Raw genomic sequence first — 23,477 nt, forward strand, 5'->3', positions numbered from 1 at the left:
GGAACCAGGGAGCCTCTTTTAATACTGAAATGTCGTTTTGAAGTTAGCTTCTAAGAGGTGCTGTGAATTTGAGTCTGTGTGTGAGGGGAAAGATGAATGATGTTGTCCCCTTAAGGATAATGTTAATCATAAATAACAAGAACAGTTAAAACAGTGTACTTTACAAGGAAGGTTTTTTTTAATTTAATAAGTGGAATATGTTATATTATGAATATGTTTTATGATCTTAAAATCTTCTATTTATTCCTCTTCAAAGTTTATTGTTTGCTCTTTACTTTTTAGCAAACTACATACTCTCTGAAAGGAAAATGCTTGTGGTTTCATTTTAAATTTGAATACTTATAATTGTGTGTAATCTAATGTTGTCTGTAAATTCTCTGAACTCAAAACATCCTTAAGAAATGGAAAAATTTACCTACAGTGACTACTTGTTCTGAATAACTTGATTTTTTATTATAGAATCTAAGAATTTTCTAGGAGATCTTTTGATTTCTGTTTTTATGATTTTTCTTTCTAAAGGAACTTAAATTCTCCCTCAGTAGATAATTATATGCTGAGAAAAATAAAGCAGAAACAACAAAAAAAAGAGGCAAAATTTAGAATTTTATGCTGCTGCTTGTTCAGAAGACCTTATGATCGTTCAAATGGGTTAGTTTATTTATCCTATCATCTCTAAGAAGAGGCATAGCAAATTATATCCACATTTTCATAGATGAAGGAAGTGAGAAACAGAAATTAAGTGGCTTGCCCAAGCTCATGGATTGAATGATAAAGCCAGAATTAAAACCCCGTCTTTTGACAGTAATTTTTCTGGTAGATTGTGCTACTTAAGTTGGCTTATAAAGGTTTTGTAAGTTATATATTCATTCTATTCTACAAACGTTCTTTTGAAATTTCTTTTATTGGGAACTGGAAATACAAAAACAAGTAAGACGTGGTCCCTTATGTTATTGTTCCAGTTCGGGGTGGAGGTGAGAAAATGAGTAGGAATTATGGCAGATGCAGAATATAATGGATAATTTTAATATAGCAAGAAAAATGTCTTCATAGAGGTCCAGCATGCTCTGTGAGTTTAGGTGGAGGAACTTTTAACTCCACCAGAATGGGAAAATACCACAGAAGGCTTCTCTTGAAATCTTTTAAGAGTAGCTACGGTGGGTATTCCTTTCAGAAATACCATTAGTTAAGTTTCCTGTGATCAAAATGAGTAGTAAGGATAGCTACTGAAAGTCAACTGTGTTGGACTCTTTGCAACCCAATGGACTATATAGTCCATGGAATTCTCCAGGGCAGAATACTGGGGTCGGTAGCCTTTCCCTTCTCCAGGGGATCGTCCCAACCCAGGGATCAAATCCGGGTCTCCCCCATTGCAGACAGATTCTTTACCAGCTGAGCCACAAGGGAAGCCCAAGGATAGCTATTCAGTCATTTCAGTTCAGTTCAGTTCAGTCAGTCAGTTGTGTCCAACTCTTTGCGACCCCATGAATTGGCAGCACCCCAGGCCTCCCTGTCCATCACCAACACTTGGAGTTCACTCAGACTCACATCCACTGAGTCGGTGATGCCATCCAGCCATCTCATCCTCTGTCATCCCGTTCTCCTCCTGCCCCAAATCCCTCCCAGCAGCAGAGTCTTTTCCATTGAGTCAACTCTTCGCATGAGGTGGCCAAAGTACTGGAGTTTCAGCTTTAGCATCATTCCTTCCAAAGAACACGGAGGACTGATCTCCTTTAGAATGGACTGGTTGGATCTCCTTGCAGTCCAGAGGACTCTCAAGAGTCTTCTCCAACACCACAGTTCAAAAGCATCAGTTCTTTGGCGCTCAGCTTTCTTCACACCAACTCTCACATCCATATATGACCACAGGAAAAACCATAGCCTTGACTAGACGGACCTTTGTTGGCAAAGGAATGTCTCTGCTTTTGAATATGCTATCTAGGTTGGTCATAACTTTCCTTTCAGGGAGTGAGCGTCTTAATTTCATGGCTACAATCACCATCTGCAGTGATTTTGGAGCCCCCAAAAATAAAAGTCTGACACTTTTTCTGCTGTTTCCCCATCTAGTTGCCATGAAATGATGGGACCAGATGCCATGATCTTCATTTTCTGAATGGTGAACTTTAAGCCAACATTTTCACTCTCCTCTTTCACTTTCATCAAGAGGCTTTTTAGTTCTTCTTCACTTTCTGCCATAAGGGTGGTATCATCTGCATATCTGAGGTTATTGATATTTCTCCTGGCAATCTTGATTCCAGCTTGTGCTTCTTCCAGCCCAGCATTGACAGCTATTCAGTTCAGTTCAGGTCAGTCGCTCAGTCATGTCCGACCCTTTGCGACCCCATAAATCGCAGCATGCCCGGCCTCCCTGTCCATCACCAACTCCTGGAGTTCACTCAGATTCACGTCCATTGAGTCAGTGATGCCATCCAGCCATCTCTATTAGGTATACTTAATTAATGATTTCAGTGCTGTTTATTGCTTGTTTGATAAAGTAATTATAATAGCCTGGGCACATATTTAGAAGCTCAGGAAAGCAGCTGAAGAAACTGCATTTTATATAGTGTCAGATATAGGAGGTGGCACTGGTATTAACAGTTGATGGTTTTCACTGTTGTGGTAGACTTAAGCATCTAATACATGGGCCTAGAATGCCATGATTCTCCTCATTTGTGTGGCCAGATTCTATCTATATTTAAGCTCTAATTTTAAATTCTCAGATTAGTGAAATTTTTTCCCTAAGTACTTTAGCATCACAACAGCCATGATACTATTCTGCTGTATATGATGCCATATGTATTTTATCTACCTGTGAAGTGTTACTGAGGCAATTACATGTCTCATGTGGTTGAAGAAAGCAAGCATCATTGACATAACAAAACACATCAAGACTCCTACCAGTTAGGAATATGTGATTTAAGAATAGTATGTTTGTAACCAGCTGAAACCCACTTCTCTGTGTCCTTACCTAAAGATGTATCTCCTTTTTCTTCCAAAAAGCAAACAGAAGCAGTCCTAGGCTAGAAGGTGCACTGGAGAAACCACTTAGCTCAAAACATCTCTTTCCTACCACTTCCTTTCTCTTCCTTCAAAAGGTCATCCACACTGTTTCTCCCTTTAATAATTTTGTAGCTCATAGCTCTTACAATTTTACTTTAGATCATCTGTAACAAGTATATACAGATCACTTTGGACCTTATTTCACACCTCTACAACTTTTTGCTGTTTTCCTGAAGAGTGTCAATGCCTCTGGCCCTCCACTTCCCACCATCTTTCTCATTCCACTTCCTGTATCATCATGCCTTTCTTTGTCCTCTTGGCTACTAGAAGAGACCGCAACTGTGCTTCAGAATCATCCTTTATAAGTAACAGTCATGAGATCTTAGGTTAGTTATAATATGATTTTCAAACATATAGAGCAAAATGAGTCATATTTTATAGAAATAAAGTAGGAAGTTAGTATGAACTTTTTAAAAAAACAAATCAAAGATTGATATTTGTGTAAACTTTTAAATGGCTTATTTTCATTGTAATTTTGTACTACCCTACAGAATTTAAAATGATAACTTTCTGAATTTTTTAATAAACATGAACTGAAATATTTTTATATCTACTAATTTTCATAAGGACTTCCCTTGTGGCTCAGCTGGTAAAAACTCCACCTGCAATGTGGAAGACCTGGGTTCCATCCCTGGGTTGGAAAGATCCCCTAGAGAAGAGAAATGCTACCCACTCCAGTATTCTGGCCTGGAGAATTTTATGGACTGTATAATCCATGGGGTCGCACAGAGTTGGATACAACTGAGCAACTTTCACTTTCATTTTCAATTTTCATGAAGATAATAAAAGCTAGCATTTATAAAGTAATAGTAATCTTAAGAGCCACCTTATTGGCTTTTAGTTTTAAACTTCATATGGCTAGTGAGAAGACATGGTTCTTTCAGAATACCATGGCCCATTTATATATTGCTAATAAATACTAATGGGTGTTGGAGAAGACTCTTGAGAGTGCCTTGGACTGCAAGGAGATCCAACCAGTCCATTCTGAAGGAGATCAAGCCTGGGATTTCTTTGGAACGAATGATGCTAAAGCTGAAACTCCAGTACTTTGGCCACCTCATGAGAAGAGTTGACTCATTGGAAAAGACTGTGATGCTGGGAGGGATTGGGGGCAGGAGGAGAAGGGGACGACAGAGGATGAGATGGCTGGATGGCATCACTGACTCGATGGACGTGAGTCTGAGTGAACTCTGGGAGTTGGTGATGGACAGGGAGGCCTGGCATGCTGCAATTCATGGGGTCGCAAAGAGTCGGACACGTTGAGCGACTGAACTGAACTGAAAAGGGGATGATAATTTACTTGTTCCAAATAGTCTCATGATATGTCAGTAATGGTCAGGGTATGTTCACTGAAGAAGTCATAAGTAAAACTATAGAATGGGAAACAACTAACCACAAAAAAGGTCTAGAAGAGACCACTCAGGGAAGATAAGATGGTATATACAAAGGCCCTAACATATAAGAGACCTTAACAGAGAAAAACCCGTAGCCTGGATGGAATAAAGAAAGTGGAGATGAATCCCTAAAAAGGATCCAAGTTGCACACCCAAAAGAAGTCTAAATTGTATTTGGAGTGCAATAATTATGCCTTTGAGACTTATTAAGAATAGTGACATCATGGAATGCACTTTTAAAAGATGGTTCTGGCTGTTGAGTGGAGTATAGTGGATGCAAAAAGAAGCAGGGTGACATTGCAGTGTTAATTAGAAATAAGGGGATTTCAGTAGAATTGGAAATAATCACATGGAGTAACATATCTCTGAGAATTTAGGTAGCCAGCACTTTCTGATGAATTTAATATGGGAAATAAGGAAGATGAAGAGTTTCAGGAGGGTGCCCATATTTCTGTATTGAGCAATCAACTGAATAATGGTGCCACTGATCCAAGTTGCAAAGAGTGAGGTAAAGGACATCTCTGGGTGTGGGAAGCATAAGGTTAGTTTTAAGCATGTTTGCTTTGAGGTGCTTCTGAGATACACGAGTAGAAGTTCCAGTTTCTGTTTCAGATTGGAGCTCCCAGAAGAAGTCAGTGCCACGAATATAAATTTGGGAGTTGTCAATATGTGGATAATATTTAAAGCCTTGTTAATAGAGTGAAAACATAAGATTCTAAAAGCAACACCTGAGGAATACCAACAATTGGATATCCAGTAGAGGAAGGAAGAAAAAGACTTAGAAGTAGCTGTCTGAGTAGGAAACCAGGCTTGTAAAGAGAGGAAAGTGATTCCTTAAGGGATTGTTCTCACTGTTAGTTGTCACTGAGAAGAAAAATAAGAACACAAAAGTGTCTACTGAATTTGGTAATATGGGTGCCATTAGTGATAACATGATGGGAGCTACCAAGTTGGAGAGGAGCTGGGAGTTGACTAAAGTGGGTAGAATAATGAATGGGAAGTGAGAAATTGGAGACAGCAATAACTAGAGGGAAATGTGGTCAGAGGGGAGAGGTTTTGTTTAGTGTGTTTTGTGATAGAGATATAAGGGAACATTTGTATACTAATGAGAAGGACTCAGTAGAAATGGGAGACTAGAGGATGGAAGCAGAGCAGGCAGAAATTAACCAAAGAAGCAAAATCATTGATAAAAGTAAGAGGAGGGGGGAGTAGAACTCATACTGGGAATTGGCCTTCAACTGGTAGGAAGTTTTACCCCTTGAGACAGTAGGGAAAAGATTGCCGAGGCAAATAGATGTATAGAATTAGTCATGGAACAGTGAAAAAGCTCTCTTCTGACAACTTCTTTTTTCTTGGTGGAATATGAGACAAGAGCATCAGATAGAGAGTTAAGGTGGGAAAGAATGAGGAAACGTGAATCCGTCATTGTGAAAAGTGAGTGATATTGAGTGTCCATCATGGTTGACCAGGAATTTATATTGCTGCCGGAATATTTGTTTGATTTTCTCCAAGGTTTGACTCAGCTTGGTAGCCAAGATAATAGAAGGAGGCAGATTGTTGAGCTCATGTATGCTTCTGTGATTCTTAAATCCTTTCGATTCTTATTTTTTATCAATTGTATCCTATCAACTTTTAAAAATATCTTTGTTCTCTACTTTTTAATATGATTTTAAATAACTGAGTTTCAATATCTGATTTAAGAATGTAATTCACCACTGAAGTACTGTAACATAAACATATGTTTATCAGTTTTAAATTATTTTATATTAGGATCCAAAGTGTATGGCAGTCTATACATCCAGATGTAAGATGGTCTATTTCCCAGTATTCTGAGCCCCAGATACATGATGTATCCTTACTTGCACTTGAGTGGATTCATGTTCAGGGGAAGATGAATTCCAAGAAAAGCAAAACATTTGAATCTAATTTTCAAGCAATTATGTGTTGCCATTCTGAAATTAATTGAAGCTAATAGTTGTTACCCTGAAGAGGCAATTGACTTATTCAAATGTGTTAATAAATAATTTATTGTTACTGGGAAGGCTCTAGTTATCATTTTATATTGTATCCATAGCAAATAGCTTATCAAAGAGGGATCATAGATGGTCATTGAGGAAATCTTCAGTGTTTATGGGTTATTGATGTTAGTAACTATAAAGTATTTTTCTACATTTCTCTTTTAAATAATGGAGCCATATATATGTGTGATTTTTTTGTTGTTGAGTCTGTGAATTCAAAAAATTTCTGGCTGGGCATTTTTGCTCCTCTTCAATGCATTTATAGACTGCTACCTTAAAAAAAAAAACATTAGAATGGCTTACTGGTTTTAACTACATCAAGGACCAATACATGAATAAGAATGGGTAATTTATTCCAGTTAACAAATATTGATACATAATGTTTGAGAAGAAAAACTATTTCAGGATATGATGGTCTACTATAGAAAAATTAAGTTTCTTACATAATTTAAACACAATCAAATTGTCTGGATTTTAAACATAATCAATTTTTTTGGAAACATATATGACCTTAATAAAACTTTGATACTCAATAATTCCAAATACTACAGCAGGAATTGTTTTTTCCTTTGAGCACGTTTATTTGAATGACCAGAAAATGGCAGGGCTTTATATTGAAATAATACATATTTGAATTGTATCTTTAGCCATTAAAAGAGTATACTATGTATTCTGTTATTAACTCCAGATCATTTTATGAATAATTAATGTCCACCAAACTGGATAGTATCAGAAACTCTTATCTATTTTTTAAAACCAAATAATTCACCTTTGAATATAAAACAATGTTACTTTAGAAGCCAAGTTCTATATGTTGCTGATACCATTTGGTAAGAAACATTGGACTCTGAAACATAGCATTCAACTAACAAACATAGCAATTTTTTTCCAGTTCCCTTATCATCATCACCATCCCATTTCATCTCTGATTCTCCATTTGGAGAACTGGAAAATGCCACCACTTTCATTGTCAATAGTAAGGTTACATTCCAATTATTTTTTAAAAAGTCTGTGCATACATGATAGATTCTTATCATTCCAGGAAGAAGCTCTACTTCTGATGTTCTAAACACATACAAGTCTCCATTCTGTCATCAGGCCTTTCTTAACAAAGGGCTTAGTAAATCCATGGGATTTCTATCTATCAAAGACACTCAAGATGAGGAAGATTATTTCAAGGACCTTTCATCAGATAATAACTCTGGACAAGAAGATTCGGAAAATTCCTGTTCCCCTTACCCGTTCAAATCTAGTGGCCCAGAAAAAAAAGCTGTCCCTGGCATTGACGTGCTTCCCAAGAAGAAGATCTGGGCTTCGTCCATGGACTTGCTTTGCACAGGTGACAGAGACTTCTTTTCTGGGGAGACTGACAGATACCAACGCCGTCTCCCTGAGGCGGTTACAGTGCGGACTTCAACCACTCCTAGAAAAAAGGAGGCAAGATACTCAGATGGAAGCCTAGCCTTGGATATCTTCGGTCCTCAGAAAGTGGATCCAGCATTTCACACACGAGAATCGCCCACCTCCTCGGCAATATCAAGTGCTTTGGACCGAATCCGAGAAAGACAAAAGAAACTTCAGGTTCTGAGGGAAGCCATGAGTGTAGAAGGTTAGTAATTCTGTGTGTGTTTGAGAGAGAATTGAATCAAATGCTTACGATTGTGTTTTGAAATAAAGAAGGGTTACGAAACCATTCCATAAGTCTTATTTCCACTGCCAAACCTTTGTACCGAAGTCAGGCTCTTTCTTCTTTGTCAGCTTCTGTTCCTCCTCCCACAAAAACCCTAACTAAAGTACACTGTTTCCAAAAGTCATCTTTGCTAAACATACCCGGTCCAGCCACCTTATATAGTCTCTCAGTATTTTAGGTAGGCAGGGGCCGTGTTTTCAACTGCTTTTTAATCCTCCATAGCATCGTCTTTCATGCACCATCTTGTGGGAGGCTTCCATAAAGGACTGGTTCATGGAAATGAGATACAGTTAATCAAAATCAGTTATCCAAGGGAGTCAGCATAGCCTGGTGATAGTGCAATGGTCTGGAATGACGCTTAGATCCGTGTTTTTATTTATTTTTGTTTAGATCTCTGTTTTTTGAAATCACAGTATTTAGGTTTATCAGCTTAGAGTCAGGCAGCCTAGGCTTGAATTATGTACTCCATTCAGTAGTGACGTGATCCTTACTTTAGCAATGGGGCTTAATCATGCCAGGTCTTAGGTTAGCCTATGTATGTGTGTGTGTGTGCTTAATCACTCACTCGTGTCCGACTCTTTGCAGCCACAACAGGCTCCTCTGTCCATAGCATTCTCCAGACAAGAATACTGGAGTGGGTTGTCATTCCCTTCTCCTGGGGATCTTCCCAACCTAGGGACTGAAGCCAGGTCTCCTGCATTGTAGGCAGATTCTTTACTGTCTGAGCCACCAGGGAAGCCCATGAGTAAAATGGGCTTAATAAAAATAAATTAATTTGGTAATGAATGTAAAATGATAAATAAATTATTATGAAACTACTATGGGGGCATAAAATGACTTTATAAATTACCAATTCTTATTATTTATAGGGGAATGCTCTTTCAAAAATACTTGATTGATACACAAAGCACAGTATATTGAATAGAATAAAATTGTGTTCTAGTCATATGGATAGAAGCTACTTTTAGTACAGATATCTGGAACAAAAAGCAAAGTAAGTGTTTTCAATCTCATCCTCTACATTTTTGAAGATTAAAGTTTTATATATGCCCCTTGATCACTAGACCCCTGGGACATAACTGATTAAGGGGCTTTAAGGTGCTTCTAGTTCAGTGAGAGTAGTAACGTAATGAAAGGTCATATGTATTCAGTATTTTTAAAATTAATGTCCTAGTTGAATGTTTTTAATTCATAGGTTGCCCTTAAAATACTCTGCTAACGGTTTGTTCTGTTACTTACGTTTCAAGCATAGTTCTAGAACTGCAAATACATTCCACATTGTGCTTTAATTCTCACAAATGAAACGTTGCATTTTTTTCAACATAGGAATTTCATATTAGTGAGGAAATTGGAATTATGGAGGAAATTATTGAACATTTAATTACTTCTATAGGTTTGTATATAATTGCACTTTTATAAGCATTAGCCTGCATTATGAGATAGTTGAGTATAACCTGGATCTAAAAACTTTCAAAGTCACGGACTTGCCTGGTCATCCAGTGGCTAAGACTCTTGAGATCCCAATGCAGGGGCCCAGGGTTCGATACCTGGTCAGGGAACTAGATCCTGCATGCCTCAACTACGGTGAAGTTAAATAAATATTTAAAAGCTTTCAAAGACAGAAAATGAAAAATTAGAAATTTATTTTATGCATGATTTCACTGTTTAAGTCTTAGAGTTGTGACAGCAAAAAGTAGTCACTTTGTAGCTTAAAATAAAGTCTCTCTTTTCAGAAGTTGTATTTTATGACTATTTACTGTTACACCACAGCTAACATATGAATATAATTTAGCTTCATATTCTTATGAGCATTCCTTCATGGAGACATTTATATAAATAAATTCTGCCCATTGTTGGGGGCGGGGGGAACAGTCCTTCAGTGATTCAAACAGATAAGACCATGATCGTCTCAGAATATAAGGAGTGAATATACACACCAATTTAGATGGCTTTCTAACATTTAAGAGGTTCACTGGTATCTTTTCTTAACATGTGAATATTAAAATTGTTGTTGTTATTGTTCAGTAGCTAAGTCATGTCCCATTCTTTGTGACCCCATGGACTGCAGCACACCAGGCTCCCCTGTCCTTCAGTATCTCGTGGAGTTTGCTCAGATTCATGTCCATTGAGTTGCTGATGCTAGCTAACCATTTGCTGCCCCCTTCTGCAGGTAGTAGTTTGGATATGTGATGTCTGAGAGAAGTGTTTTTACATTTGAACCTCGGTTGAGAGTTAAATAGTAAAAACATCAAAACTTTGGTGAAAATATTTTTTAAAACTATATTACAGTAAATAGTCAGTTTAACATGTTTTGTTTGAATATATAATTTATAGGAATTTCCTATAAGCAAAACCCCATCATGGTTTGCATGTGCATGCATGTATGTGTAAGTGTAAAGAAACTCAAATAGATCAACTTGTTTTCAGATATGCATATATACGTATATATCTGTAAAGATAATATATTGAGTTGGCCATAAGGTTACAACCCAAATGAAATTTTTGGCCAACCCAGTATAATCTGTATAGACCCTTATTTGTTCAAAATACTAACTTGTTACGCCCCCCACCAAAAAAATTTCTGAATTGCAAAATTTTAGGTTTATTATAAGAGATACAAAAGAGGAAAAGATTTCCTTTTAAAAGTAAGATAAAATACGCTTTCAATTATTTGATGTAGGACAGTTTTTATCCTGAAATCTGTCTTTGGCATTAAAAGAGTTTTCAGAAGCATTTGCTCCCACAAAATATCTACCAATTTTTTCCCTGGAGTATATTTCATAACCGAATTAAAGTAAACAAAATAGAACACTGTGAAAATGTTGATTTATTATGGAAATACTTGTACCACCTTAAATAAGCTGCATTATTATGTAGTAGTAATAAATTATGTTTGTTTTTGACTAAAAGCATTGTTTGAAAGGAACATTTGAGGTTTGGAATTCAAAAGCAATAATTCTTACTAGTTATTTAGTTGAGTAACTTGCTGGTTTTATGCTATGCTGTCTTTTTGTAAAGGTAAAATAATTTATGTTGGCTGTGCAAAGTACAGATTGTTAATATGAAGAGTTTAGCTAGTATACTAAGAAGAAAAAAGAATGGAAAATAACAAACCACTTATTATTTAATTCTTATGAAAAATAGGCTTCATAGATCCCTTTCATGTGCAACAAATCAAGCAGAACAGTGGACATTATTCATGTGCCCATTTTCTTGTACACCTTTCTCTTGAAACATTCCTATTTTAAAGCATTTAAAAGTTATAATGCTCTGTACAGTTTTTGTGATCTTTACAATTGAAAGTTGTCACTGAGGATCAGTAATTTTAGAATTAGAAGAGGTTTTAGAGCGCATGTGCTTGAGCATGTGAAGATTTAATAGCATACCCAGAATCACATAACTGGTTAATGATAAAATTTCCATCATTATGGGAGATTGTAAATTTCCATCACAGATTTGGCATTCCAGTCTAAGGATTTCTCACTACATGTTACCTCCTAATTTTTAAAAGAGATGTATTACAGTGTCCAGTGGGATAATATACAACCAGAAGAAAAGAAATTGCTAAATTTCAGTTCATTCTCAGGGGCACATGAACATTCATGAACTGATGGAAAAGACTGTTGTCTCCTTCCACCTCAAATGGATAGCTGTTTCCTTTAGCCCAGGCCCCATCCTCTTGAAAGGAACCTGTACCTAAATCACTTCCACAGCATCTTCTCAGCTGACAAAACCGACCAGCCAACTAGCACAAGGGAGACCAGACTTTAAAATCATGGGGTAGTGCTGGAAGGAACTTGGGTACCATTTTAAACATCTCATTTTCAGGCATCATCAGACCCCTTAGGTCTCTTCTTAATAACATTATATAATTTTTAATATAATAAAAGTATTTTATTATGAAATAAAGGCTCATTTGGGTCTCCCTTCAATAAACCATTCTGGGTGAGGGGTTGAGATGGAGCTCCATTTCACCATGTAGCAGACAGAGGGATTTTATTTTCCTTTTTGGGGTAGTGTTTTGATGGGGCTCTATTATTGCAGGATCTGTAAAATGGTTATCCAGTTCCTGATGACATAAGAGAGTAAGCTATCAAAAGCAATGGTTATTATTAAGTGCTCTGATTTCTTTGGGAACAAAATAAAGTTAAGAACAAGAAAGATTCCAAGGAAGAAATTGTAGTTGAAATTTAAAAATTATAAATAAAAGATTATTACTAAGATTATTAATCATTTTCTACATTCATAAAGCCTTTGCATACTGTTCATGGGGTTCTCAAGGCAAGAATATTGAAGTGTTTGCCACTCTCTTCTCCAGTGGACCATGTTTTGCCAGAACTCTCCACCATGACCCATCTGTCTTGGGTAGCCCTGCAGGAGATAGTGAAGGACAGGGAAGCCTGGCATACTGCATTACATGGGGTCGCAAAGAGTTGGACACAACTTAGCAACTGAACAACAACATTCATAAAGCAGTAGAGGAGAGGCAAGAAAGAACATAGTTTTAAAATTTGATGTCATCCCCCCCCCCGCCTTTTTTTGTGTTTTTTTTTTTTGCTTTATTCTTTTCATTTCACTCTTTCCACCTTAGCATAGGAGTGTCCTATTCTGCTCTTTTCCTTCTTCATTTCCAGGCTTTTCTTTTCCATCTCTCTCTGCTCCATCTCAAGAGCTGAGAAATCGTCTGCTTTCTAATGAGAGTTTCTGTCCCTGTGTTGTTTGTGGGGTAATTACCACACACTCCCTGTCCATCGCTCTGTGGGTTGGCAGCACATTCCTGATTGTGAGAGACTGACTTGGAACCGGTACTGTGAGTATAGTATGAACAGCACTCCACACCCTGGGTGGGGACCGTGAATAGCATTTTGCTTACAACAGTCAAGACTCCCCTGCATTCTGTGTAATACTAGAAGGGAGAGCGTAAACAACAGATATAATTGAATTCTATAAAAGTGACTGTGGTTAAATAGGACTTACTTAAGGAGTTTAAAGTCAGCCCATTGTACGTCATGTCTAAGTTAAGTGCCGTCTCCCTTCTTTCAATGCTGTGTCTTCTGGTCTAGCCTAGTTTTGCTCTTCTGTGACTGCTCTGTGAATGCAGCTTAAACTCTCTTGTGCAACTAGAGTATGTAAACACTCAAGTATGTGAGGCTGTTCTCATTATTGCAGCATCTAATACTTCCTTTCCATTCATGTTCATTCCATTGAACTTGAAAGTGCATGTATTTTTATAGTTACATTTCAGAAAAGCAAGAGGGTGGATTCATAAATGTTACAGTTCATCATATTGGATGCTACTAGTGACACTTTATAGGCTTCCCTGGTGGCTCAGATGGTAAAGAATCCACCTGCATTGCAGGAGACCTGGGTTTGATCCCTGGCTTGGGAAGATCTCCTAGAGGAAGGCATGGCAATCCACTCCAGTATTCTTGGCCTGGAGAATCCCCATGGACAGAAGAGCCTGGCGGGCTGTAGTCCATGGGGTCACAGAGTCAGACACAACTGAGTGACTAAGTACAGTGACATTTTATGGAGAGAGAGAAATGATTTCAATTTCAATTTAAAAAATTTTTGTCTTTCTTTTCTAAGAGCCTGAACTAGTAAAGATGAGCTACTCTGTTTTTTATTTCCTTCACTATATTTCCCTCTGGATAGCACCCCTCCCCTCCAAAAAAATAAAGATTGTTATTTGGATTACTCCCTGAACTTAAATAATTTAAATAATCAGTTTCCATAGAAGTAAGTATAAGAATAAACAGGGATTTTGTATGTTAGTCAAATATCACATGTATTTAAGTATTAATGACTGAATAATTACACTGAGATACAAATACATTTAGTATCTCTGAAGAACACACTAGTATAAATGGATTCAGTGACTTAGCCGGAAAGAATCAAGTGCCCACTGTGTTTCCACAGCTGATGAAATTTTTATTTTATTTATTTATGGCTTCACCCCACAGCATGTGGGATATTACCCAACCAAGGATCAAATTGCCATTCCTTCATTGGAAGCACAAAGTCTTAAACCCTGGGCTGCAGAGAAGTCCCGAGGTTTATATTTTAGACCAGCATTGTCCAGTAGAACTTCTTCGGTGGAGGAGAAGTACTGCATCTACAAATTCCAGCTAAGTAGACTGGATGTAAGGTTACAGATCACAGGTGACTGTTGAGCATATGCTTTCTAGCTAATGCAACTACGGAACTGAATATTTTATTTAAATTACATAGCAACACAGGGCAGCTTCAAGCCATTCTCATATAGAACTAGTCCAGTAAAAAAATAGCAGTGTTCAATGGAGAAAAAATTGGCTTGAGAAGCATTTGAGAAGAGAGACACAGTAAGTTATTCTTTAGCTCAAAAACAACAGAGAATAGACATTTGCTTTTTTGATGTATCCAAGTGGAAAAATGAAACTGCGTTTTTGAACACTAAGGAAAGCTAAAAATGAAACCAAAACAAATGTTCCAGTGTCTATATTCATAGTAATATAATACTGATTTTGGAGTCCACAGAACTCCATGGCTACTTTATCAGAAATTAGAGACCTAATTTAAATCTAACTCATACATAGTTAACATAGACCCAGTTTGGCTTTGATATAGAAACCTTCTGAAAAGCATGGACTAATATGTATTAAGGGAAATTTAAAATAGAGCTTACTGGTAATGAGTATCAGCACAAGTTTTAAGACCCAACAGTTTGGGGGTTTTTTTGGCCACACCATGTGTCATGCGAGGTCTTAGTTCCCCAACCAGGGATCTGTGGGCTCAGAATCTTAACCACTGGACCACTAGGAAAGTCCCAAATTCAGGGGTTTTATTTTTGTTTTTGTTTCTTTTTTTCTTTGTTGTTGTTATTTTTGGTCACATAGCATGTGGTAAATCTTAGTACCCTAACCAAGAATTAAACCTGCACTCCTTGCATTGGAAGCATGAAGTCTTCACCACTATACCACCAAGAAAGTCCTCCAACAGTTATAACCTCCAAAATATTTCTTCATTTTATCCCAGGCTCTCAGTTCTTTTTATTGTCCATGGACTGTAGAACTAGCTTTCTAAATTGATCTCTTATCTATAATTTGTCCTCCATTTCCCTGCCGTGCAGATTTGAATACATTTCTTCTCTGCCTGCAGTCAGTTAATAACTTTTCATCAGTTGAGCAGGATAAAATTCAAGCTCCTTAGGTTATGGCATTTAAGGCTTTCCATTATCTCCATTATCGTTTCTCTCCAGCCTTACCCTTTTCCATTTCCCATCTCACAAGTCGCTCCAGTAATATATGTGTTCTCTCTCCCTCCTTCCCCCACTTCCTCCCCTAATACGTGCCATTCTGTATTATCATGATTTTATTAATGCAGCTTTCTGTCTTAAGACTTTAAACTTTCTCTCATCTTCACACTTCAGGATGATGGCCTGTATTTTTCACTGAAATTATTTGTTTTGAGGAGCTTGTTTCTCCTCTTGTAGACACTGGAATTTTGCCCTGGTCTAATTCATGGCTATATCCTTAGTGTCCACCACTCTGCCTGACATATAATAGATACTCAATTAATCTAAGCTGAATATTGCAACATGGCTTTTACCACTAAATATTTAGTGTATTCAGTGGTGCTATTTCGGATACAGAATACAATAATATTCTCTGAATTATACTATATAGTGAGGAGAAATCTCACCTTTGTCTCCTGTTTTGTCCAGCTCTAAGAGAAAATCACATACTTGTCAGTCACAGCCTGACCAATCAATAGCAAATGCAGTCACTTTTCTTTAGAGCTCTGTACTGTTTGAAAGCTTTAGAGGGGGCAGTTGAAGTCATGACAACAAAGGATGCTAGAGGATGCTAGAAGAGTGGTATAGCTGGCCTAGATTTGTGGCTACGATGTTATACAAAACCCTTGTAGAGGAACTGCTCACTCTTGTAGTAATCCTACTCTGCACAGATGTTCCATCTATAAAGTCATTTATATTTCACAGAATATTCCTCTCTTACCTTCCTTGTTTATATATATATATTCATACTTACATGAGCTCCATTCCTCCTTGTTAAAAATTTTATTGATCATTTCTGGCTCTCAAAGAATTTTAGGATATGTTGTCTTCTTATATCATGCAGTGTGATGTAATATAGAATACAGTGGACTCTGTTGATCATAAGGAAGGTGCAATCTCTAACCTCCAGAAGTTAACCCTCTAAAAAGAAAGCATAGAGAAAAACACTTGGCACATGAATATACTTACACACAAAAGTAAGTGTTCTTACTTTTGTTTGTCTGCTTATTTGAATATTGAAATATATTATTTGTTAGGAACCGTAGCTATAAAAATGCAGGGGTTTAATTTTCTTTTTTTCCCCCAACAATTCTAGCGACAAAACCAGCCATCTTAGTGCATTTCTGTTTGAAACTTTTTTCTGTAATTTGGGTCGTGTATTAAAGGAGATAAAGAAATGTCAGGTTAAAAGTGCTTATTTAATTCCTGATGTTGCAATTGCCCGAGTCTCAATTTCTTCATGTTGCTTGTCTGAGCTTGAATACGTGTCACTTGTAAATGGTGCTTTTCGATTACACTTTGTTCTGGCTTAGGTTCATTTTAACGTGAAGATTGTAGATTCTAGTGTTTCATCTAAAACAGCTTTACGTAAGCACTGTATATCATGCAAGTCTTCATAACTCTGTGCCACAACTTTGTATGTTTAAAGTGTCAAGTGTGTTAAGTGTTGGTGGTAATTGTGGCTCTTAATTGTCAAGGATTTATGATAGAATACTAACCTGTTGAAAAACTGCCTTTTAACGTTGCTATGTAAAAGTGGAGTCAGTGCTCTATTAGAGTTGGCGTTTAGAGAATCCAGATTAAAGGACAGTAAAATATTTGTTGGATTTTTATACATTGTCATCTGGCCTAAAGATGGTATACTCTTAATTATGGTAAATTAATACTAGAAATTAAAAGATATTGTCCGAGAATGTATGATTACAGACTCTCTATAACTAGACTTTATCCAGATTTTTTATTATTAAAATATAATTGCTTTACAATATTGAGTTAGTTTCTGCTGGACAATGAAGTAAATCAGCCATATGTATACATATGTTCCCTCCCTCTTGGATGTTCCTCCCACCTCCATCCCACCCCTCTAGTTAATCACAGAGCACCCAATTGACCTTCCTGTGCTTTATAGCAGGCTCCCACTAGCTATCTACTTTACACGTAGTATCGTATGTATATGTCAGTCCTAACCTCCCAATACATCCCACCCTCCCTTTCCTACCCCCACATCCACGTCTGTTCTCCTCATTAATTCTTTAAGCTGTTATTCTGCAGTCCCTATTTTTCTCAACCTCTCACCACTATTCAACAGATTGCTTTCAGGAGACACTGTGTTCCTCTGTCTTTATGTATCTACATTACACACACACATACACACACACACTGAATTTGGTGCTGCTTTTTTGGTGACATGGATCCAGGCTAATTTTATTCTCCCATTTTTTTCTTTTGCACTCATTATTATTTCTACATTAAGATTCTTAATTCCAACTTCAAATTCCACGTCTAAAAACTATCCTTGTAGGAAGTCAGAGACGGAAATCATGTAGTGAAATGAGGAATAATCATAATCCTGAAGGAATTCTAGTATATGGATTTCTACAATGTAGATTTCATTTAAATATTTACTAGCTGAGAAGTTTGCAAACCAAAAATTAGATACTGAATCTAATTTTACTCTACAAGTCAAATGAATTCAGTTCTCCAATTGTAACGGTGACAGCTTAAAATTTTGCTTACAGTTTTAGCACTGCTGTGAAAGTAACTACATGTATATTTTATAAAATGGGTATTTGAATATTCTTAACAGGTTCATTGCACATGACTTAAGAACTTTGGCATTCAGAAAACTTTGTAATGGTCTAGGTGGCTCAGAGGTTAAAGCATCTGCCTCCAATGTGGGAGACCTGGGTTTGATCCCTGGGTCGGGAAGATCCCTTGGAGAAGGAAATGGTAACCCACTCCAGTCTTCTTGCCTGGAGAATCCCATGGATGGAGAAACCTGGTAGGCTACAGTCCATGGGATCGCAAAGAGTCTGACACAACTGAGCAACTTCACTATTCACTATGAATACTTAGGAGCACGTAGGAGCATCTCTTGTTTTGTTTTGTTTTTTTAAGTCTGAAACTTTCCAATTAAAATAACAGTTATTAGATTTTGTTGATGCTGGGAGATGAGTACATATGAGGACTTACTGCATACTCTGTCTTCATGTCTGTTAAGTTTTCATAATAAAAAGTTGTGTTTTTTTTTTTAATCACTTGGTTAATACCACATTCCTAGGATCTGGACCAAACCTAAATGTTAATATTATACATTTAAGTGTAGACAGAAAACATCTGTGTTGTTGGGTTCCTCCGAAAAGAAGTTATTAATAATGTTAGGATCTTGTGGAAAATTAGAGATTACCCTTCTTTTGTTGACTAGATCGGAGGAATAAAGCCTGTATCTATCTAGTTGGTATCTTTTAGTGTTAGTCACTCAGTCGTGTCCGACTCTTTGTGACCCCATCGGCTATAGCCCACCAGGTTCCTCTGTCCATAGAATTCTCCAGGCAAGATTACTGGAGCAGGTAGCTATTCCCTGCTCCAGAGGATCTTCCTGACCTGGAACTGAAGCCACATTCTGCTGCACTGCAGCAGAGTCTTTACCGTCTGAGCCACCAGGGAAGCCCAGAGTTAGTGTCTGCCGGGTGCCTTTTGTGTAGGTCATCAGAAAGTCAAGAAGTGTTTCTTTCCAGATGATCTGGAAAATATGCCACTCCACATGCACCAATGCAGATGATCTTGGTAAAGGAAATGTAATTTATTAATAATTCATGAAACTGTTACATTTACTATTCAGAAATGGAAAGCTTAGAAGGCTAACCTTTCTCAAAAGCACAACTGAGTAGTAAATTTTGACTGAAAACTGAAATCTGATTAAAGCCGCTTTATAAGCATGACTGAGTAATAAATGTTGCCTGGGAACTTTAATATCGTTAGATCTGCCGTGCCGTTGCATGAAAGGAACATGGCTAACAACATTTTTTTTAAAAGATACATTCCAGAATACAAGAAGCTCACAAAAGATCCCTACCACTTAATTAACATAGATACACCACTCCTGTTTTGTTTTGTTTTTTAATCTGAGTTTAATGTTTGTTTTAATTGGAGGAAATTTGCTTTACAATGTTGTTGATTTCTGCCATACAACAATGCAAATCAGTCATAATTATATATGTATGCCCTCCCTCTTGAGCCTCTTTCCTTTCCCACCATCCCACCCCTCTAGGTCATCACATCCCTCCTGATTTAGAAGAGGGATAAAAAGGTCTTCCTACCCTCAATTGTCCTGCCACACTAGTCATCCAGTTCATGTTTCTGGGGTGCTTGTGCCCAGTTACTCTGAAGTGGTAAACCATTGTGAGCCAATGTCCTTCCTCCCCCCGGTGTGGTACTGAGAACATTTAAAGATAACAGTTCATCTAGGGAAGATGATTTATTGTTATATTTTTAAGAGGGTTTGTCAAAGTTACATTAATTTGTCTTACAGAGGAATCCAAGGTTTGAAAAAAGTTTACTAGTGTTGTCAATAAAGGAAACAAGGAGGAAAAAGGAACCAAGATATAGGCAAGCTGAGAACAAAGAATATGGACCTGTGAAATAATGCAAGAACAATTGTAAAGCAGCACCAAAGAATAGAAGTTGAAACTAAAATTTACTCTCGTATAGCCACTTTGCAGAAATAGTTATGAAACAGTAAATTCATGAAATTGTTGTTGCAGGGCATAGATGACTGAGGTTCTCTACTCTGTCTACTGAATAGGTTATTGCAACTTTCAACTTTTCTTTGTGAGATAAAACTATATTGCCTCCATCCATGTGGGTCTTCTCTTTGGCCTTGTTGGTTTTACCGTCCTATAGGTTACAATGCCAGGTTTGGCATTTGGTCAAGTTATCTTGGGAAAATCCCTCAAAACTTTTCCATGGAAGTTCTGTACAACAAAAGAAAAAGTTCTTTGGTGCTCCTTGAAAATAGCGTTCTTCTTACATAATCATTTAACTATGTTCATTAAATTTAAGTAGTATTAGATAAAGCTAATATTTGATATCTTCTATAATCCTTTCAAATCATGTTCCTCTTATACCAGAGGAGTTTGTTTTGTTTTGTTTTTTGTTTTACCATGTCACTTCCTGTGGTACCATGGAATCCTTTTTTTTTTTAAGTGCTCGTCAGTATTTGTATTTTCAATTCCAAAGCTCTTTTAATTATAGTTTTATTTGACACTTACATCCACTGTATACAAAGCTGGACAAAGTAGGAGTCACATATATTATGCCTGCTTCTCCAGGTAAACATTGTTACAAGAACAATACACAATATCCTCTCCGTCAAATCCATGGCCATTTATCCTCCTACTCCTCCTGGCATGACGTCTACCCTTTGTCTCAGCATGACCTCCCATTTTTTCCAGCCATCATTTTCATCCTGATTCTACAAGCCTGGTTTCTGTGGTGCCATTTAATGATTTCATTCATTCTTCTCTCTCTCTTTTTTTTTTTTCTTTTTAATAAGCTCTCTTAAAATACCTTCTAGCACAAGGGAATAATTCATTTTGTGAAATACCTGCCCTCAAGTTTACAAACTAGTAAAAAAGAAGCCCTCACTTCTGTTGATCATCTGTTACCTTGCATCCCACACCACTCCTCGGGTATTTCCCATTTTTCTGCTTTCTCTAGTGCCTAGAAAAAGCCACACAACCATTCTGATTGGCTTCAGTAAAATTCATGCATTCTAGCCTCATCTAAACTCTCATTGCTACATAAAAGCTTTCACGTGTATTTGCTGACTCTTATCACACTCTTCACAGCAGAATTTCTTTAGTCTTCTAGGGAAATGGTTTACTTTCCTTGCCAGGAGTGAGGCATATTTCTAGTACAGATTTCTTAGGATTCCCTCTGTTTTTTCACTCCTTTCTTTGTTTCCTTTCTCTTGAGAAGGAAAGGTTCTTCCTCCTACATTAGCCATCTTATGTATGTTGGGTCTTTTCCCATCTCCTGTTTTTCCTTCTCATTTTTCCATCTGTATTCCCCACCATCATTTGCAATCTCCTCCAATCTACAGTCTTATTATCCACTGCTTAAAAACATTCTCAAACATTTCTCTCTGCCAAGAAGACCCTAATAACTCATTTAGTCTCATTTAGTTTGTTTTTGTTTAAATCTTTTTCCTTTCTCAAACCTTCAAACTCCTTTAAAGAATAGTGTTACTCATTTTCTCAATTTCCTGTCTTCCAGCCTGATTTGGCCTCTCACCTGTCTGTGCAATGGAAATAGTCCTCTTTAAAGATCATCAGTGACCTTTGTATATCACTTATATTCCTCTGTTCATTCATTTATTCATATCCACTCAGAAAATATTTATTTTATGTTTGCTATGCATCAGACACTTGCTTGATAATAAAGGTACATCTGAAAAAGATACAGTCCTTTTTGCCTAAGTTTGTGCTTTAGGTAGAAGAAAACAAACAGGTGGGGAAAGAACTATAAAGCAGTGAAGAGTCACAGTTACGTAAGCATAAGGCAATGTAAAAGTATCAGAAACGGTGTATGACCCAGTCTTTAGGTGGTCATGAAAGCTTTTGTGAACAGGAAAGGTTTTTTTCCTTTAAGTCTGCTCTTAAAGGAAAAAGAAAAAGGATTCAAAAGAAAAAGAGGAGGAACAGCATTCTAGCAGGAAGAGTATCTGAGGAAGGAATTTCAAAGTTTATATGCTTTTGGTTATTTGTAAATTCAGTAGCAAGAGTGGAAAATTTGGAGAACTGGGTGGTGATGATGCCCTGAAACAAGGGTTCTGCCTAGACTGAGTTTTTCAAGTTCCCTGTGAATGTGTGTGTGCCCGTGGGTCTTAGGGCTGCGGGAGGAGAGAGGTCTATGTTTTTCACGATTCTAACAAGTCAGAAGCTATGTCTTCACAGCATGTAGAGCTACTGCTGTGAATGAAGTCGTGGATCAACTTACGAAAGGCTTTGAATACTAAGGAGACGTTAAACCCTATCTTTAAAACTCTAGTTTGAAGAAGTTTAAGAAATACAGCAACGTGCTCAGATTTTCGTTCCTGGAAAGTTCACTCTCTGTAATGTGCGTTATAATGTGAGACAAGCAAGACTGCAGAAAGGGGAATCTAGGGCAGTTAAAAGTAGTCCAGGCATGAGACTTGTCATAGAATTATCATCTATGGTAGGGATCACAGAAGTGTGAAGATGAGGGGCTGAGGCAGAAACATTCAGAAGGTAGAATTTAGATTTCAGTGGAGTTCTTCCTCCCTCATACAGAGCGCACACTGCACACCCCTGCACAGACCCCCACCCACTCCCAGTGCTTACTCATCTCATTCTGGTGGAACTAAATGTCCCATCTTGAGTATTTTGTATTTCTACATTTAAAAAAAAAAACCTTTATATTGTATTGGTGTATAGCCAATTAACAATGGTGATTAACAATGTTGTGATAGTTTCAGGTGGACAGCAAAGGGCCTCAGCCATACATTTATATGTACCCATTCTCCCCCAGTCTCCTCCCATCCAGGCTACCACATAGCATTGAGCAGAGTTCCTTGTGCTGCACAGTACATCCTTGTTGGTTATCCATTTTAAATATAGCAGTGTTGTACTTCTGCATTTTAAATTATTTGAGCCTGGGGCTGGGTCTCTGGATTTTTCTGTCCCTAATAGCACCTGAAACAGAGAATGATGTTTATATAGCATCTGCTCTGTTCTAAGAGCTTTGCATATGAGTTCAGTTAATGCTACAGTAACCTTAGGAGATGCGTATTTCCCTTATACCCTCTTTTCAATTGAAGAAGAGTCACAGGAAAGTTAAATACCATCCCCAAATCATGCACTTGGTGAATAGTAGACCTGAGGTTCAAACCCAGGCAATATGGCTTCAGAGTCCAGGCCCCTAACCAGGATGCCAAACCACCTCAAAATTGTCGTCACATTTTTAAAGGACCATCCAGTGATTAGTAAATTTAAAGCAATAGATGTTCTGGTCTCACAAGAATAAATGTAGTGCTTTATATGATTGTGGAGCAGCTAATGAGACTGCTTTCTAATGTTTTTGTTTTAATCCTTTCAGAACCAGTTCAAAGATACAAAACTTACCACAGTGATCTCTTTAGTACGTCCAGTGAAAGTCCATCTATTATTTCCTCTGAATCGGATTTCAGGCAAGGTAAGAAGCATCTGGACAAGCAAAAGATTCATAAGAAACCATGATTGTGC

At 37.3% G+C, this 23,477-nt stretch overlaps 1 protein-coding gene across 1 annotated transcript in view; it reads left to right on the plus strand.

Moving 5' to 3' along the window:
- PTPN13 (protein tyrosine phosphatase non-receptor type 13) overlaps positions 1–23,477 on the plus strand; it is a 223,801-nt gene that overhangs the window by 97,887 nt on the left and 102,437 nt on the right. Inside the window, exons 7-8 of the mRNA XM_052641697.1 lie at positions 7,512–8,078; positions 23,332–23,427. Of these exons, the coding sequence (XP_052497657.1) occupies positions 7,512–8,078; positions 23,332–23,427 (663 nt within the window). The remainder of the gene's footprint in view (positions 1–7,511; positions 8,079–23,331; positions 23,428–23,477) is intronic.

This window comes from Budorcas taxicolor, chromosome 6, assembly GCF_023091745.1.
Source record: "Budorcas taxicolor isolate Tak-1 chromosome 6, Takin1.1, whole genome shotgun sequence".
Lineage (NCBI taxonomy): Eukaryota > Metazoa > Chordata > Mammalia > Artiodactyla > Bovidae > Budorcas > Budorcas taxicolor.